At 47.9% G+C, this 20,055-nt stretch overlaps 1 protein-coding gene across 4 annotated transcripts in view; it reads left to right on the top strand.

Moving 5' to 3' along the window:
- Positions 1 to 19,713, top strand: part of C6H14orf132 (chromosome 6 C14orf132 homolog) — a 49,165-nt gene extending 29,452 nt beyond the window's left edge. For 2 of the 4 annotated variants that reach the window (XM_023205574.1, XM_023205575.1), the window contains one exon: positions 12,219 to 12,443. In XM_023205574.1, coding sequence (XP_023061342.1) covers positions 12,219 to 12,443 — 225 coding nt within the window. Of the gene's footprint in view, positions 1 to 12,218; positions 12,859 to 19,264 lie in introns of those variants that run through there. The other 2 variants (XM_023205576.1, XM_023205577.1) reach the window with 2 other exon arrangements.
- The last annotated feature ends 342 nt before the right edge of the window (positions 19,714 to 20,055 follow it).

Below are 20,055 nucleotides of genomic sequence, written 5' to 3'. Positions count from 1 at the left end.
TTTGCCTTTGCAAATAAATGTTTGAATCAGCTTGTTGGCATCAACAAACATTCCTGCTGGGATCTTCATTGGGATGGCATTGAGGTTCTACATCAATTTGAGGAGAATTCATATCTTAACAATATGGAGTCTTTGATTTCATGACCATGGTATTTCTCTCTATTTATTTAGATCTTCTTTGCTGTTTCATCAGTATGCCGCTTTCATGAAGCATTTGGATCCTGCACATATTTTGTTAGATCTAGGCTAAATATTTTATTTTTTGGTGTTGTTGTAAATAGTGCTTTTTGGCTAAAGTTCATATTGTTTGTTGCTTGAGTGTGGAAACACAATTGATCTTTTAATATTGACTTTGTGTGCTATGACCTTTCAAAATTCAGTTATTAGTTATATGATGCTTTGGAAATTCCTTGAGATTTTCTGTATAGACAATCATGTCTTCTGCAATTAGAGACAGTTTTATGTCTTCTTTATATATAAGGCATCTATGTATATATGACTTTTATTTCTTTTTCTTGCTTTATTGTACTGGCAAAAACTTTCAGTGTGATTTTGAATGGGAGTGGTGAGGTGAGACATCCTCTTGTATTCCCTAGCTCGTAGAGGGAAGCTTTCACTCTTTCACCATTAGGTATGATGTTAGCTGTAGGTTGTTTGGTTTTGTTTTCTAGATGTTCTTTGTCAGATCCAGGAAGTTCCCTTCTATTTCTATTTTACTAAGGGTTTTAAATAATGAGTGGATGAGGCTGGGCGCGGTGGCTCAAGCCTGTAATCCCAGCACTTTGGGAGGCCAAGATGGGCGGATCACGAGGTCAGGAGATTGAGACCATCCTGGCTAACACGGTGAAACCCCGTCTCTACTAAAAAATACAAAAAAACTAGCTGGGCGAGGTGGTGGGCGCCTGTAGTCCCAGCTACTTGGGAGGCTGAGGCAGGAGAATGGCATAAACCCGGGAGGTGGAGCTTGCAGTGAGCTGAGATCCGGCCACTGCACTCCTGCACCTCCAGCCCGGGCGACAGGGCGAGACTCCGTCTCAAAAAAAAAATAATAATAATAATGAGTGGATGTTTACTTTTGTCAAATGTTTTTTCTGCATCTACTGATATGATTGTTTTGTTGCTTCGTAGTTCTGTCAGTGTGGCATAAATTATATGGGTTGATTTTTTTTGAATGCTGAATATTTGAATGCTTTGCATTATCTTGTTTATATATTGCTGGATTTAATTTGCCAATATCTCATCGACTGCTTTATGTCTGTGTTCGATTGAGGTATTGATCCACAGTTTTCTGCTCTTGTAATGTCTTCGATTTTGTTAGCAGGGTAATGCTGCCTCATTAAGATGATTTGGGAAGTGTTCCATAAAATGAGTTGGTAAATATTCCCTCCTCTTATTTTTTGGAACAGAATGTCTACAACTGGTATTTTTCTTCTTTATATTTTTGGTAAATTCTTCAATAAAATCATTTGGTGATTTTTCCCAGGAGACTTTTAACTAAAATTTTAATTTATTTAATAGCTAAAAGGACTGTGTGGTTTATCTTTTTTCCTTGAGTAAGTTTTGGTAGTTTGTGTTTTTTAAGGAATTGGTTCATTTCACCTACATTGACAAACCTATGGGTATGTAGTTGTTTTTAATCATCTCAGTAATTCCTTATTGTCTGTCCTTTTGCTATCAGTAATGTCTGTGGCAATATCCCTTTTCCATTTCTGATATCAATAATTTGTGTTTTCTCCCTTCTTGCTCAGCCTGGCAAGAGGTATTTATCATTGCTATAGATCTTTTAAAAGAACCAGTTTGTAGAGTCATTGATTTTTCTCTACTGTTTCTGTTTTCAATTTTATTGAGTTTTGTTCTTATCTCTATTGTTGCCTTCCTTCTGTATGCTTTGGGTTTAATTTAACTTTCCCCTCATCCCAATTTCTTAAGGTATAGTTTAGATCGGGGGTGTCCAACCTTTTGGCCTCTCTGGGCCACATTGGAAGAAGAATTGCGTTGGTCCACACATAAAATACACTAACACTATTGATAGTTGACGAGAAAAAAAAAAAAAAAAAAAAAAAGAAAATCTAGTAATGTTTTAAGAAAGGTTATGGATTTGTGTTGGGCCACATTCTGTCCTAGGCTGCATGCAGCCCGTAGGCTGTGGGTTGAACAAGATTGGTTTAAATTATTGAATTGAGACCTTTCTTCTTTTCTCATATAAAAAATTAGTACTATAAATTTTTCTCTAAGCACTGCTTTAGTTGCATCAATGCATGCTGATAACTTGTATTTTCACTTTTATTCAGTTCAGAATATCTGCTAGTTTCCCTTGAGACTTCCCTCTTGATCCATGGATTATTTAGAAGTGTGTGGTTTAGCTTCCAAGTTTTGGGAGATTTCCTCAATAGCTTTCTGTTATTGACTCCTAGTTTAATTCCATTATGATCAGAGGACATATTTCATAGGATTTTGATTTCTTTAAACTTGTGAAGGTTTGCTTTATGACCCAGGATATGATCTGTCCTGGTGACTATTTCACATGCCCGTGAGAAGAATGTGCATTCTGTTGTCAGGTGGAAGGCTCAATACACGTCAGTTAGATCCTGTTGGTTGACAGTGGCATTCAGGTCTTCTGTGTCCTTGTTGATTTTCTGTTTCTTCCTATACCAAGAGAGAAGTGCTGAGGTGTGATAATTTTGGATTGGATTCTGGGTGTTTTGAATATTATGTTGTGAGATGCTGGCGGCTATGGGCTGAGTTGTTGCCCCCTCCTCCAACCCCACAATTCCCATGCTGAAGCCCTAACTCCCAATACCTTAGACGTGAGTGTATTTGGAGATAGGGTCTTTAAAAGTTAAAATGAGGTCACTAGGGTATGCGCTAGTTCATATGATTGGAGTCCTTATAAGAATGGGAAATTAGGACACAGATACGCACAGAGGGAAGACCATGTGAAGACACGGGGAGAAGGCAGCCACCTGCAAGCCAAGGAGAGAGGCCTCAGAATAAACAAGCCCTACCGACGCCTCGATCTTGGACATCCAACCTCCAGGACTGTGAGGATGTAAATCTCTGTTGTTTAAGCCACCCAGTCTGCAGTACTTTGTATGGCAGCCAGAGCAAACTAGTGTGCTGTGTCTTGTTAAAAATTTTAGAGCATTGCTTTGTTTTAGCAGTTTGGGTCTGGTCTGAAAATTCTCTGTCACCTTCTATAAGCAGTGATTGCACGTCGTTTGGGCGTGCCTTGCAGGTGCACCCCTCAAGGGTTAGTCTCGACATGGCAGGGGTTTGCACCACAGTTGAGTTATCAGAGCCTTTACTGTGCTCCTTTGAATCTCTTTTGTGCATGCAGTTTGGGGTGAGCCCAAAATGTGTACAGGTTCACTCAACAAACCTAGGGGGTTCCCTTCTCCAGCTTCTTCCCTCTGGGTTCCCCTGACACTGTCTAGCTCCCAGGGGCCTTTCTGTCTAAACCTCTGGCTGCAAAGCCGGCGTTTCTGCCCGCTGCATCCTCCTGTGCTGCTGCACGGGTCTGCACCGCCGGGGCACCCTGCAGGCAAAGCAGTGAGAGAAAATGGAAGAGATCAAGGGAGCCCCCCCCACTCTTCAGAACATGAGGCCCTTCCCCGGGTTCCTCTGGCCAGCAGGAAGGTTTTCTCTTGTGTTTAGGTCACTGTCACTGCTGCCGTCGCGACCGTGGCAACACAGCTCAGCAACTGACACTGCCTTGTGAGGCAGGGCCAGGAGATAAAAAAGAGAAAACAAGCAAAAATCAGGGATTCCCCTCAAACTGCCAGCTCACAGGAGCCTGGCTTCTCAGTCTTCTGTCTAGAGAGAGGGGGTTTCTTCTAGAGCTTTTGTGCTCAATCCTGGGAGATAAAAAAGGCAAAAGCCCCAGTAAGCTCATGACGCCTGTCTTTCTCCAGGTTTATTCCCCCTCCCCGAGCCAGCTGCTGCGGCCTTCTTGTCAGGGGCCTCGCCATTGCTTGTTGGAGCCTGCCTCTTAGTTGTAATCTGCAGTGGGCTTACTCTATCTGCACCGGCACTGCAAACATTTTATAATATTCTCCTGGTTTCATAACGGTCCCATGGGTCCCAGGCAGGAGTTCTTGTGTTGAGACAGGGAACAGATCCAGCAATAGAAGTGGCCTAGTCTAGCAGGCAGACTGGGCTGGCACCAGGATCTTACATCTCCCTTGGGGCCCCTTCAGGTACCACCCATCCCTTCAGGAGGACCTGCCTGCCTGTTCACGGTCTTGCAGTCCTGCCCGTCCCAGGTCGGGAGGCCACTGTGCCATTCAGAGCCCAGCCTTCCAGCAGTTCCTGCTGATTTGTAAGAGCCCGTGAGTGGGAAATGAAAACTCAAGTGCCTTTCCATCCTTTGCTGACCCTCCTGCTCTGTGGGGCTTCAGCCGTCCCCATCAGAGGACATTATGAGGAGATCAGCGTGTACCTCGCCATGCGCCTTTCATTTCTTTTCTTACGTTCCCAGTGAAATCCACATAAAGTAAACCAGACTCAAAAGTGGTAAATGGAGAAAATCAAAAGAGACCCCACTCTGGAGAGACCCTGAGACAGCAGGTCCAGCTCTTTGCCTTGGAAGCTATGGGGCCACACAGCAAGGATGAAACTTAAGATGACAGCTCACGAGCGTGGAACACACACAGCCGGGTGCTCAGTTTCTGTCACCCCACAGCACCTTACGAGGTGGTTCCTGCTCTTCATTTTACAGATAAGGAAGCTGAGGCATGGGATGGATAAGTCACTTGCCCTCATCATACAGCTATAAAGGAATCACGCGGGAGCTCAGCCTCATGCCTGATTCTGCGGCTCTTGTAAAGAATCCCGGCCTGTGTTGCTTCTTTCTAACCAAAATGTCTTCACCCCATCAAAATCCCATCGCCTTTTTCCTCTCTCTGTGAAAGTGCACACGACAGTATTTTATGACTGTGTGTTTAAGTCTATATTCTTTTAAAATGTTGAGCCCTTCAGAGGTCATGAGTAACCCTTGGTGTGCCTAATGTCTGTCTATCACTTCCTGGTGCAAGTGGGCCTTCGGTATTTGTTGAATGAATGATGAAAGGATGGATGGATGGTATTCAAATCTATCCAGGCTTTATGTTTAGACCACAGACAGCCTGCGAGAATTTAGTGATGAGAGAAATTATCTTTATAATGTTTGTACACTAACTGGAGGCTTCTCTGGAATTTTCTGATGTGCTAGGTCCCCCAGAGACCCTGGGCCACAGATGGTGAGTTCTGAAGAGACAAAACTGAGGGCGTGGTCCCTTGTACAAATTCTGAAATTGCTGCTATTTTTTAGATTAGCCACATATTGAGTTGTCAGATGTAGCAAATAAAGGATGCACAGCTAAATTTCATTGTCAGATAAACAACAAATAATTATTTAGGATAAGTATATGCCATGCAATATGTGGGATACACTTATGCTAATATGTGGGATATACTTATGCTAAAAATTGTGTTGTTGTTTATTTGAAATTCAAATTTAACTGAGCATCTTATATTTTGTTTGATGATTTTATTGAAGGCTTTGTGTGGCAATATTTGCCACACAGGCTGTCACTTTAGGCCTGTCTATAACTGACTTCAGCCTTCTTAGTATTGGGCAGGGACTTCTGACCTTAGATATCACCCCATCCAAGCTGCTCCCTAGTACGTAAAGCTGCAAGACAGGGCAGGGTTGGAGCAGGGCCAGATCTCGGCTCTCCAGACCCAGAGCAGCACGGGAGCAGCACAGCCCACTGGGGACATGGTTGTCTTTACCCCCATACAAATTTAACTGTAAAATTCACAGCCCAGGAGCATCAGTTTCTAACTGTTCTGGGCCAGGATGCCACAGGACGGGCGAGGCCAAGCTGGGCACTGAGACTGCATCTAAGGGAGGAGGGTCTTCTGGTCCCCGTATCACAGGCCATCACAATTACACTTCTGTTGTTTTGTGTTTACCCCTCCTCTGAAAGGCCTGCTGGGGTCACCTCTGATAACCACGCTTTGTAGATTTCCTTCTGAAAGCATTTTCCATTCCTTTCTCCGTAGAGGTGGCGCTTAGGGGAGATTTATATAACAGTCACCTCCTTAGCAGGAACAAGTGGAGACCTAAAGGCCACCCCACTCCTTGGAGCAGCTCTGCTCTGGGAGCAGGATGGAGACTGTCGGGAAGGCAAGGCCCTCTGAGGCCCCTGGGGGACGTCATCTCATTGTCCACAATGGCCCGGACCACCTGGAACACCCCACATCGCACTCAGCCACCACACGCCACATGGTGCCCCAACACTGCAGGGCAGGGAGTCTGAGCCTGGGGCACCCTCCTGAATTCAGAGAGCACTGAATCCCACAGCCACGATGGATTGTAACCATCACGCATGTGGTGCACTCCAATACTCAAAGCACTGCTCTTAATTTTAGGAAGTTCAAAAATACCAAACTATAGCAGACACTCATATACCCACTGACCAGAATAGGCCATTTATAATATTTCATCATGTCTGCCTTGTCTTTCCTTATAAGAAATGACTTCTGATGAAATCAGTCTCCTTTGTCCCATCTTCCCCTTTCCCAGAGGCAGCCGCGATCGCGAATCTGGCTTCTCGATCCAAGTTGGTACTTTTACTAACATTTGGGTAAATCCATGCATACTACATGGTAATATTATGCATGCATGTTTTTGATTTCAAGAATGCTATCTGAGTTTATTTTGCGACTTGCCTTTTTCCCCTAGAAAGCATTTTTCATCCAGTGTTAAGAACCTCCCAGCAGCCCCCTTCTATGAGCTGTCTGTATTATTTTCCCTGTTTTTAACTGAGAACCCTCTGCCTCAGAGAGGTTAAGAAGTGGGCCTAGATCACACCAGGAGGCAACGTTGGCCCTGGGGCTAAATCTCATCATGCCCTCAGGATTCTTGACTGATGGTCCTAGGGATCATTCATTCACCAGATATTTTTTGAGTGTCTGCTCTGGTCTAGGCATTGGGGATACTGTGATACTGTGGAAGATCCCTGCCTTCTGAAAAGTGTAGGCAGAAAAATACAGCCTTCTCTCTTCGACAAGCCAACAAGTGTTTCTGTTTTCTTTTCTTTTTTTTTTTTTTTTGAGACAGGGTCTCACTGATGCCCAGACTGGAGTGCAGTGGTGCCATCACACCTCACTACAGCCATGATGTCCTGGGCTCAGGCGATCCTCCCACATCAACCTCCCTAGTAGCTGGGACCATAAGTGTACACCACCACACCCCGCTAATTTTTTTTATATTTTGTAGAGATGGAGTCTCACTATGTTAGCCAGACTGATCTTGAACTCGTAGCCTCAAGCAATCCTCCCACCTTGGTCTCCCAAAGTGCTGGGATTGCAGGCATGAGTCACCACCGCACCCGGCCAACAAATGTTTTTTTTTTGTTGTTGTTGTTTGTTTGTTTTTAATCTTGACATGAATATGTCCTCCAATAGGGAAACAAGGCCCCCATCGCCCCCAGGTCACCTCGTGTTATCCTGGTTGCCAGCATCTAACTCAGCAACAGGAGACTCATTTTCTTGCTCTGCCCCCTTAAGCCACTCTCGCTTCTGCACAGTAGCTTTTCTAGGGTTTAAGGTTAGGATCACACCCCCCAAAATCTGCTCTGAGTCAAAACCTCATCCAAGAGTCCCATTCTCTGAAGGCCGGTGGCCACCCCTGCCCACTGGTGTGGGAAAGCCCAGCTGCTCGTTTCCAGCAGTGGCGTGCCACCGAAAGGGCATCTTTAAAAGTGGCTAAAAGTAGACTGGAGCTGGTCGGGCGGGCTTTGAGGGTGACATTCTCTCACCATCTGCTTCCAGGATGACCTCAGCCAACACCCCTCATGCTGACCACAAGCCAGATCCTGATCAAATTTTTGTGACTTCCAAATGTTGGAATTGAGACTGACTTTTTGTTTTCAAGTCGTGGAATTCTGCTGTTGGAAGTTTTATTTTTATTTTTATTTTTATTTTTTGAGACAGAGTCTCGCTCTGTTGCCCAGGCTGGAGTGCAGTGGCACGGTCTCGGATCACTGCAAGCTCCGCCTCCTGAGTTCACGCCATTCTCCTGCCTCAGTCTCTGGAGTAGCTGGGACTACAGGCGCCCACCACCAAGCCCGCTTAATTTTTTGTATTTTTAGTAGAGGTGGGGTTTCACTGTGTTAGCCAGGATGGTTGAATTTATTTTTATGTCTAACTCAGCACTTTCCATTTAGAACCTATTTCACAAAGAAAAAAATATCAAAACAAAATAAAACCAACAAGCTTGAGACAGATGGGTGGAGCAACAGGGCTGACCAGCTTTGGAGCACCTCTCAGCCGCCTGTCTCAGCACACGTTGGGGGCACGGGCAGCCATCTGCTGACAACTAAAAATGAGTATCTAGTTATCGATCACACAAAAAGCACATGACCAGAAATGCCGTGTTCCTGATCTCCTCACTTTAGCTTAAGCAGCTGGATAAGAGATGCATGTAATATTCTCCTACAAGGACGACAGAGGGAAGGAATACTGATTGGTAATTGTTGTGTAACTTTTCTGGGCCATGCTTTCTTATGCATGATCTTATTCACTGCTTGCAACAATCTCGCTGGTTGGACTGCATTCTCTTCATCACTTACAGAAGGGAAATTGAGGCAAGTCGGTAAGTAACTCACCCAAGCTCCACCGTATGTGGATTCACCCCGAGCCTTTCTGACACCAGAACCCACCCTCGTTTCCCACGCTCCGAGACAGCAGAATCCATCCAACACTGACCATCCTCTCTGGCAGTTCTGAGCTCCCACCACAGGTGCAGGGCAAAGGGGACTCCCCGTGAGGCCTGTCCCATGTCTGGGAGCTCCAGGATTGGGGTTTATGAAGTACCGCCTGTGGGGAGCCCTCCTGCTGATTTCATATTCATTAATTCCGCATGCTTTTACTTGTCACTTTTGTTGTATGTTAAGGATGGGGCTGAGGGAGTTTGTGATGAGTAGACCATATCCTTGCCTTCAAGAGTTCTCTGTCTAATGGGAAGTGGACATCCAATTATGCACACCATCCTGACTCCTTTCTGGAACAGAAGTCCGGGGTGTGGTCGGCAGAATGATGCCCCCACCAAGGATGTCCACATCCTAACCCCTAGAACCTGTGTACGGGTTACCGTTCATGGCCAAAGGGACTTTGCAGATGTGATTAAGGATTTTGAGATGGTAGGAGTGGCCTGGATTAGCCAGGGGAGCTCAGTGTCATCACAAACGCCCTTGTAAGAGTGAGGCTGGAAGATGAGAAAGAGAGATTGGAAGATGCTGCACTGCTGGCTTTGAAGATGGAGGAAGGGGCCATGAGCCCAGTCATGAGCCCAGGAATGTGGGCGGCCTCTAGAAGCTGGGAAAGAGGAGAAAACAGATTGTCCCCTAAAGCCTCCAGAAGGAGTGCAGCTCTGCCAACGCTTCGATTTTAGTCTAGTGAGGTCTCTGAAACTGTATGACAAATTAGTGCTGTTTTCAGCCACTGTGCTTGTGGTAATTAGTCACAGCAGCAACAGAAAACTGACATGCAAAGGTATTAAATAAATACCTGCAGGGAGGCAGAGAAGTGAGGGGTGCAGAGGCTGGAGGGCATCACCCTGACCCATTTGGCAGGAGTATTTGGAATACAGGTGCCGAGTGCCTTCTGGCAGGAGCCCATCGGAAGCAGGTGCTCAAGGGCCACCTGATGACCCGGTTGGCGGGAGTCCTACAAAAGGATCTGTCCAGATTCCCTCCCTCTTCCCCAGTGATTTGGATGAAAATACTCATCTCATTCACATTTGCTCTAAAGAGAGGAGAGAGACGGGACATATGCCCAGAGAGCTGCATGGGGTGGGAGAGTGGATCAGATCCCATGTGTGGAGTCCAGGGAGCCATCTGTCTGAGCACCCAGCAGCATGGGCCTGGTGAGGGAAGAGAGACAAGAAGCAATGAGTGGGAAGGGACGGGAACTCTGGTTAATTCCAGGGAATCTGGCAGGGGTCATGGGGGGATGTGGGGGCAGAACAAGCCCCCGCAGCCCTCGTCACACCCAAGAGGAAGAAAGCACACCTTCCCACACTGAGCCTGCTTTCCAAGAGGCCACCAGCAAATGTTGGTGACTTTACCTTAGCCTGGGAGGCCTTCTGTTGTGGACAGGCTGGGCAAAGGCACTGACGATGTCACCTGGGGAAGGGGAAGCCGCTCATTAGGCTGGCATGTGTCTGATTCACCCGCACCCCATCTGACCTGCAATTCTTTTGCTTCCACTTATAATTGTATTTTTAGCCTAAAAAAGCTGTTGTAATATTCTTGTTTGCATTGGTCATTATATTTAATTTAAATATATTAATAGAATATGTTATACATATAAGAAGTACTTATATAAAAATGTACCCCTCGAGGGGTGAACACAGCATGGTAACCTGCAGCCCCCACTCAGAAATTGCGCCTGGCTTGCCCTGAGCCCCATAGCAGTCCCTTCTAGTCACTGCACTGTCAAGGTCAACAACTGCCTTGCTCCATCCCCTCAAGGACAGCACCATGTTAGGAATATAGGTGCCGAGTGCCTCCTGGCAGGACCCCATCAGAAGCAGATGCTCAAGGGCCACCTGGTGACCTGGTAATGGTCATCCTTTAAGAAGAGGTCACTAAGACTCAAGGCAGGCCAGAGAGCTTCTGAGCAGCAGCTGCCCAGGCACCCATGTGCCTCTCATGTTCCAGGAGCCTGACCCTGAAGCCCATGGGGCTGCATGCAGAGCAGGGAGTGCCTGGGCTCATAGTCGGACACTCCTGGAGCTCAACCCTGACACCACCACAGGTTAGTGCTATGGCCTTGACCTCTGCTTATCCATCTGTAAAATGGGGTTGCAGTAGTAGCCTCCGCCAGGATAGTTGAAATGATTGAGAGTATTTTAATATCTCTAGCAAGCCCCTGACCATAGCAGGAGCTCCATGCAGAATACTGTCTCATGCAGTGCTTGGTAACTGTGCATCCAACGCAGGCATCACTGTGTCATGTTCATTCACTCAGGTTCCCTTCAAAAGAAACATTGATTATGGGCCAATAGGTGTCAGTGCCAGCCCGGGAATGCACATGCACATTCTGCCTCTGGAGAGGGCCTGGGAAGCCTGGATGTGGGCCTCCTGGGCCGGGGCAGGGAGGGGCTTCCTCTTCACTGCTGTGTCCAGGATCACCCCCTCCCTTGGAGCACCCCACCTCCCACCTGAAGTCTGAGCAGCAGAGAACCTTTAAAAACAGAAATGGGAAGCTCTGATCCATGAATGCAAACATTCTGGCATCCCGTGTGCAGTGGTGTGTGGTGCGGGCGGTGGGAATTAGGGTCACTCTTCCGGGGTATTTGTTCCTATCCACCGGAAGTTATACAGTGTTCATACTCATCGACTCAGAAATTGTGTGTCGGGGAGTCTGCCCTAATAAATAACAATGTGTGTACAAGGATGCATGCACATGCTAAAGGATGTACAAGGATGTTGATCGGTGCATTACTTTTCATAGGAAAAGTGGAAATTGCTAAATCTCCAACTGTAGGGCAGTGGTTACATTTTGGCTTATGTTCGTGATAGAATAACACACAACTGTTAAAACGGAATTTTGATGGCCATTTTGAAACATGGATTAAAAAACACATTTAAATGTGTTTTCGCTCTCTCTCTCTCTCTGTCTCTCTCTCTCACACGCACACCTACACACACACACACAGAGGAAAAAAAGATTGAAAATAAAAGCCATCAAAATGTTAGCAGTGATTATGTGGTGGGATCATGATTCTCATTTTTTTTTATCCTGTTTTGTATTTTCTTAGTGTTCTATGCTAAGCATATATTATTTTTAAAATTAGAAAAGGAATGAAGGTATTTTACAACCCATATTGTCATGGAGGAGCCTGGCACTGGGGGAGGGGAATGGCTGGAGGGGTTGCTGTGAGTCCTAGTGAGTCACCAGCTGTTGGGTGAGTTCCTTGATGCTTTCATAGTAGCATGGGCATGAGAACGTCTGCCTCAACAGGCTGCTGTGAACACTAATTTTTTATAGATTACCATATGCACCATCAATTATAAAACCGTGAAAGCAAAGCCCCGTTTTGCAGGTGCAATAGAAGTCATAGCTTCATGTGGGGCTGTTTGGCCAGGCCACTTCCCTTTTGGAGGGCACATCTACCCAAGCTCCCGTGGCCCTGGATAATTGTCTCTTTCTCTCCTTCTTCGCAGCTACCCATGATGGGAGGAGCTTTCATGGACTCGCCCAACGAGGACTTCAGCACCGAGTACTCCCTGTTTAACTCCTCTGCCAATGTCCACGCAGCTGCCAACGGCCAGGGCCAGCCGGAAGATCCTCCTCGGTCCTCCAACGACGCCGTCTTGCTATGGATTGCCATCATAGCCACGCTGGGGAACATCGTGGTGGTGGGTGTGGTGTACGCCTTCACCTTCTGAGGACGGCGCACCCTCCACCACCATGGGGTGAGGCTTGGCACGTAGCTCTGACTTGCTATTGGCCTTTGGCTGCTCCCATGTTCTAGAACCAAGAGTTTTGACCAGAGGCAGCAGCCATCCTTCTGGAATTTCCCCCCAGCAGCCCTGATTTCAAATATCCCACATTGTGGTCACGCTGAGTCAGAAGACATGGAAGTATGGGCCTCCCACCCCTGGAGGCATGATGGGGCAAGGCCTTCAGAGGGCAGATTGGGGATCCTTGAAACTACATTCTAGGAACAGGAGACTAGTTAGGTTTAAAACATAGGCACGGTTTGATGGTCGCTTGCTGGTGGTAAATAATCACTCTTGTGTTTTGTTTTTGTGCAAACTTATCGAATCTAGGGTGCGGGGTGCTGGGGCAGGAGCAGCCCTTAGGACTTCAGTGTTCCCGACCCAATTCTGGTTTAACATTCAGTCCCTTGGCCATCTAGTAGGGCCATTGGATGTTCCTAATTTGACTTTGAAATGGCACCTTTGTCACGAGACACCCGGTCCCTTCCAAGACCCAAGTGCATCCGGAGACCCAGGGATGGGGGTTACTGTAATAGGGTGGGGTTTCCGGGAGTGTTGTTGGTGGTTTTTATCTCCTGGTCAGACTTTCTCTTCTTTTTAAGAAGAGGAGGGGAGAGGATGTCCTTAAGAGCTAGATCTGCCAGGCAGTGGACTCTTCAGGCCACCCACATGAGGATGCTTTTTCTTCTCTGAGGAATCGTGGAATTTTAAAGATGAACAAGATTCATGTCCACTGAATTATTCAATGCATGGGTCAGAGAGGGGGGTGATTTGCCTGTGGTCACCAGGCACGTTCGTGGAGGAGTCGGGACAGAAAGATGTGTCCTTTCTGTTTCAGCTCACGGCTCTCTCTCACTGCTCAGCTCACTGCTCTGTCTGCCCCAACTAAGCACTTCCCTGAGGAGGTTGCTGAGAAGCTGTCCTGGGGAGAATGTCCAGGCATCTTGAAGGTGGATGCAAGATGGGCAGGCTGCTCAGTCACCCGTCCTTTACACTCAGTGTGGATACCGTGCATTCTCCTGCAGCTGTGAAAGTGCTTCTGCCCAAGCCACTTCCTTAAATTCTCAAAAATCAGCATCTGGGGTCCTGGCAAACAAGGAAGCTTCCAAGTAAAAACCAGAAAGAAGGGCACACTTTTCTTTCTTCCTTAGGAAATCTTATTGCACAGGACCCACCCCCACCCCCACATCTTCCCAAGGCAGCCTCCCTGTGCAGATAGAGTGGGAAAGGTCCCAGAAGGGGGCTCACTCACCTCTAGGCCCAGAGAGGCTTTCTCCTCACTTGGTACACTTGGTACACTTGGTGGTACACTTGCAAAAAAGGGGAAAAATTGTGTCAATAACACCCTCTGTGGTAGAGAAACTTAAAAAGCTGGTTAGGAAGCTCGCGTGTATGTTTAGGGACAATTACAAGAAAGCTGGACTTTTCACTGTGGTCTCAGGAGAAATGAGTGTTCTTAACGACAGGCAAAGGGACTTCTTAGTTGTCCAGAAGCAGCACTCTTCCCTGGAAGCCGCCATGGTAATAGGATTCCTAGCTTGGCTCCAGACAGTGCCTGCTCATGGCTGCCAGTTCTTACTGATCACATCTGTCACTGCCGCCATATATCATCTGCCAGTGCATCAGCTTAAGGGGACGTCATGAGTGCAAAGAACCTGACCTTGGCATTGAGGGAGAAGGGACACGGACCACCTGCCTCGAATTCCTGGAATCACTGACAGGGTGGAGGCTGGGCTGGGGAGTTAGCCACGGAGTGCGTGGGTGGCTGTGTCTCCAGCAAGTCTCTCTCCATCAAACCCCAGGTCTGCTCCATAAGCAAGATCTTTAACAGATGGATGTCTCCATGAGAAAACCCAAGGCGAGAAGCCCAGAGCCAAGGCGGGATTGAGTGATGTCCTCATGGAGTCACTCTGCCCTACATGCTCAAATCTTCCCTTCTGGCCCCACATCCCTAGGAGGGCCTGACCCCTGTAAAGACGCAGGAGGCAGCTCCCTGGCTTCCAAATGGCCCATGGAGATGGCAGTCGAGAGAGAGAGTTCTGTGTTTGCTGCAGCAATGGGAAGAGAAGGCAGGAGAAAAGGGTGGCTTCTAGCCCTGAAGAGGACTCCAGCATCCCAGGAACTGGGTGCTTCTGGCTGCAGGAGTTTTCCCTATGGAGGCCCCTCAGCCTCCAGCCCTTAACATAAATGACAGTTAAATTCAGTTTTCAAGCCTTTCTCGTTTTTCAATATCAGAGCGATAGGTGATCCAGGGCATTGGAGACCTCGACCACTCTACATTGCAGATTACAGTGACTTCCTCGGAGTTGCTCCATCTTGGTATCCTATGGTTTCTTTATCAACTTTTTTTACTACCATCTCTCAAACAACAATGAAGATAGATGTGCCTGTTAGTGTCTGATTAAGGAGCAAAGGATGGATTTCCCGCCAGAGCGAGCTGCACTCTCTCTCCTGCCTCAGCGGGGGTCCATCTTAGCAGTTCAGAAAGGGGAGAAAGATGCCAGTCCTCACTGCTTATGTGTCCAGGTGCCGCTAGACTTGCAAGCACACTAACTCCTTACAATCACCATACAGCATCATCGCCCCAGTGCACAGATGAGGAACCAGAGGCTCAGAGGAGTGAAGTCGCCTTCCTGAGGTCACACAGCACGAAAGTGACAAGCTAGGATTTGAACCTGGGAAGTTGGGCTCTAAAGCCAGGCTCTTTCTGCCACACAGTATTGCCTTCTGTGACTGGGTGGCACCTCCAGGGCACATTTACACCAGGCCCTGAATCTGCAGAGGCTGTTTCTCAAGATGCCCGTCATGGTGTGGCCTGGGCCAGCTCTGGCTTCCACACGTCCCTGACCGCCCTCAGAGTGGAATATGCTCAACCTCCTGCCCAGTGCTCTGTCTCTGTCCAGATTTCAGGGGTACCGGTGCCGAAGGTGTGCCCATTTCTTTAAGACTGAGCTCAAGTCTCCTTGGAAGTCTCCAGTGAAGTTCCCAGAGACTGGTTTTCTTGGGATGCAGTCAGAAAGGGGACCCTCCCTGGCCAACACCCAGGAGCCCAACAGAGGCACCCACACATAGAAAGAGGCTCACAGCAGCCAGAACTGCAGAGTCAGAGTCCTGGGACCATCTTGATCTGCAAGGTGACCCCAGGCTCCCCAGGACAGGGGAGAGGGATCACCCGTGTTCAGACTATAGCTGGGGTCTCTGTACTGGCTTCTCCCTGGATGGGGTTGCCTGTTAAATAGCTGTGCCTCAGAGAAAGTGTCCTGCATTTTCTGGAATGTTCTCTGTGCTTGCCCGTCTGTGTGCCCCTCCATTGCTCCTCTACAAGCAATTAAGTGATTCAAAAAAGCAACTTAGGCTGGGCACAGTGGCTCACGCCTGTAATCCCAACACTTTGGGAGGCCGAGGCGGGCAGGGACAGGAGTTCAAGATCAGCCTGGCCAACATGGTGAAACCCCATCTCTACAAAAAAAAAAAAAAATACAAAAGTTAACCAGACATGGTGGCATGTGCCTGTTATCCCAGTTACTCAGGAGGCTGAGACAGGAGAATTGTTTGAGCCAGGAAGCAGAGGCTGCAGTGAGCTGAGATCGTGCCCCTGCACTCCAGCCTGGGCAACAGAACGAGACTCTGTCTCAAAAAAAAAAAGAGCAACTTGCTGCTTTGTGAGGTTGTGAGCGGCCACCACTGGAAGTCTTTGAGAAGAGGCCAGACACCGCTGTAGCCAGGCCTGTCTTAAGAGGACTTGTGCCTCCAGGGAACCAGGCAGGTAGGATGATGGCGCAGCTCTTCCTACTCCAAGACAATGCTGTCCTTCCCTGTTCCCATGAAATCAAGGTCAAGAAGCAAATAAGACTCCCTGCTCACTCTACCCCCAAGAGAGAAATGATTCTCTCTCCTTTCAGATCCCCCAGGATCTGAGGGAGAAAGGCTGGGAGGAGGGGCAGCAGCACTTGGCTGGAAAGGCAGCAGACGCTTTTCCAGCCTGGGATCAGCTGGAAGGCTTGGAGGCCGGCCAGACCACTCTGGCATATCCTGGAGTGGGTCCCTGGAGACTGAAGAGGCTCAGTGGAGTCTGTCTGTTGTCAGCGCTGCTGCCTGATCCCTGCAAGACAAATGGCACTTTCCTTCTTCAGAAGCATGATCTGCCTTCGTTATTAGCAGTAATATTATTACCAGTTATTATTCTTGCTGGTGCCAGTTTTGCATATCTTTTTGTTGCTCTATTTGTTTCTCATTTACTTCTCAAATTACCCCTGGGGGCAGGAATGAGGATGCAGAGAGATGCACATTAATTACTGTCGCATTTTTCTGTGGAGAAAACTGAGGCCAGAGCCGATTGCTTACAGCTAAGGAGCTGTGATTCAGACCCAGTTCTGTCAGCTCCAGAGGCACCTGCATCTGTGCCCACCAGGGTGATCCCCCGGGATGGACCATCTCTGGATATGGGGCCTCGGAGACTGGGGTTGAGGTTTGGTCCTGAAGAGCTTGTAGCCAGATTGCCACGTTCAAGTGTGAGTCTGGGAAAGGGGCAAGCAGCAGTGCACATGGATTTATCAGTTTCAGAACCCTGCAGTGATAAGAGGCTTTAGAGAGCATCTAATCGAGACCTTTAATTTTTGGGGAAGAGCAGTTGAGGCCACATGGAGAATTAGTGGAGAGCTGACAAGAGTCTGGGCCCCTGGCCCAGGGGTCTGTGGTCCAGCACGTTGTGCATTCAGTGGGAAGCAAAGGGCTTGCCCAGGATTGCCGGCCCCGGCCCTGAGGTGGGTTGTGCTCACTGCAGCTGCCACCGGCCCCGTTTGCTTCATCCTGGCAGATGCCCAGTGATTGTCCCTGAGCAAGTCCCAGGGTTGGGCTGAGCTGCTGTGACAGGGAGGCCCAGGGAGCTCTGCTCAGGGAGCTAAAAGGAACAGTCAGAGCTTGAATGTTCTATGTTCACCTGCCCCAGCCCCTCCCGCCCTGGCCCACTCCACAGGCCCCTGACCGTGGTCACTCACTGAGAGGGATGGAGGAGAAGGTGGTTCAACTGAGTGCTGAGAACCCAGAGGGACAGAGTCCACAGCTTCCAAGCAGGAAAAGGGACCTCTCTGAAAAATCTGGATAACCAGAATTATCACAGCACCCACGCGTTCCCAGTGCGTCCTTCTGAGATCAGACCTTGAGCATTTACTGGGTTTCTTTTTGAGGAGGAGGGAAAGTGACAAAGGACAAAACAATGCAAACCATCATGACTGAAGATGATAAAAGACTCCCTGGAGCGAGAAAACAGTTACTGCCAGAAGCAGAATGGAAGAGCCAAAAAGTACACAAAATTGACTCCATAAATTTTGAAATAAAAGTGTATGGTGTGTTCTGAGTCACTGTGGAAGCCATGCGTTTATTATCAAGATAGAAAATAAAAGCAGAGAATGACATGGACATTGGTCCTTGGAGAGGCTGCACAGGTGGTGCGGTCCCCGGGGGGTTCCGGATGCTGGTCTTCTGACCATGGCGGCAGCCTCGCCCCTGCCCAGATGGCTCCATCCAGACATTTGGCAAAGTCGTCACCTGCTCCTGGTCCTTTTTCAAGCTGGTCCTTTTTCAGGCTGGTTTCCTGCCTCCCCAAGAGGAGGTTTGAACCCCATTCTGCCTTGGAAATAAATCCTGACAGTTGTGCACAGCATATTTGCAGGGAATTTGCAGGCCTTGGTTATTGGGAGAACCAGAGCCCACTCCACACCGAGCCCGGTCTATGTGGCTGAGCAACACCCCTGTGTCCCCTGTATCTGTCTCACTGGCTCTGTTTCTGCCAGTTTCTTAAAGAACCACACCATTACCGTGTTTGCCGTTCGAAACATTATCCCAACAGTGCAGATGATCCTGACAAGCGCTCTCTACGCTGGCAGAAGGGAACTTCCAACCTTTTAACCTGAGGAAACTGAGTCTCTGAGAGGCTTGGGAGTGTTGCCAGGTGGAGCTTCCCAGGAGACAAGGGTCTTGAGCCCAGGACACCTAACTATCGAGTTTTCACTAGGAGACTTAGTAGTGACTTTCATGAGGCCAGTTGTTCTCAAGGAAGGGCTGGGGGCCATCAGCAATGTCTGGAGACCTTTTTGATTCTCACAGCTTGGTGGGGACTGCTACTGGCATCTCATGGGTGGAGGCCAGGGATGCCACCGAACATCCTACAATGCACAGGGCAGCCCCCCACAAATAAGAATTATCCAGCCCCAAAATGCCAACAGTGCCGAGGTCAGGGAATCCTGCCCTGCACCATCCTATCTCTGATTCCAAAATGATGCGTGCTTTCCACTTTTCCCCATTTGTGAGTCATTGAATGAATCAAAGCTCTTCTGAGCAGCAGCAGTGATCATGGTCACTGCCCTGAGTTCAAATAATGCCAGCTGAGGACAGTGATCTGGAACTCCCAGCATGTCATATGGGTCTCTTAGAAATCCATGTGACTGTTTCCACCATCTTGGGCATTTGTGGGGACCCCCAGACTGAAGGCAGAAAACCCTACAAAGTGGATGGGAGTGTGGGGCTGGATTTTTCCCCACCCCTAACTTTGTGGCTCTGGGATCTCCGGGGACGTGGCCCCTCACCAGTGCATCTGAGGAGCATGCTTGGAGAAGAGCTTAGGAATGGGATGGGCGTGGGAGTGCTGGGTATCAACCTTTGAGCAAATCTGCATCTTCTCTTATTTCTGACCTTTTTCCACGTGCCCAGTCCTATTTCTGCCAGTTGAAGGCATACTAATATTCTTTATACTATTTAATCTTTTGCAGAAACCTTATTATTGTAACTTGCTGCTCTCCGGATACCAGTTCTTCGTGCCGAGAGCATCGGAAATGTTTCTGTATCTTACTGACGTTTTCATGATCAACTTGTAAATGTAAGCAATTGACTTCATAAAAGGTATTTTAACTATTCTTGGACCTTTGCTACCCAAGCACCGGGTTTCACCATGCGATCACTCACTTTTCTACAGTGAAGACTTTCTTAATGTAGGATTTCGATGTGCTCTTTTGATTAAAAATATCTAACCTTAAAAGACGTAAAAATGTATCTGTGAAATCTTCTCACTTTGTTAGCATTGTTACTGTTGTCATTTTCTATTATGATAATTGAAGAGAGAAAAGAAGAAAACATGAACTCCTGTGTGTCTGTTTCTCATCTGTGCTTTATATAAAGCAGACAATCTACTCAGCTTTAAAAGGCTCAGCCCCAGCGTCACCTCCGTTCTGATGCTTTTCCTGCCCCACTGGGGCAGGACAGGTCCCCTGCTCCCTATCCCCTCCTGATCCCACTCCATCATCACACCTGTAGCAAATCGAATCGCAAAGCTACATTCAGTTTTCCCAACTATCTGAGCCATCTAAGAGCAAAGTTTATCTTATTCAACACGTTATCCCCACCACCCAGCATAGTGCCTAGCTCCTAGCGAACACCCGATATTCTGTGAATGAGTGAATGATACCTGAATGACCAGCCCAGTACATTTCAACACTACGAGGAACACGGACCATATCATTTTCTTTATTAGTTCACTGATAATAACAAACATTCGTATAGCACT

The sequence above is a fragment of the Piliocolobus tephrosceles genome, chromosome 6, assembly GCF_002776525.5.
Source record: "Piliocolobus tephrosceles isolate RC106 chromosome 6, ASM277652v3, whole genome shotgun sequence".
Lineage (NCBI taxonomy): Eukaryota > Metazoa > Chordata > Mammalia > Primates > Cercopithecidae > Piliocolobus > Piliocolobus tephrosceles.
Note: the sequence above shows the minus strand (reverse complement) of the source record. Positions and strands in the feature narration are given on the sequence as shown.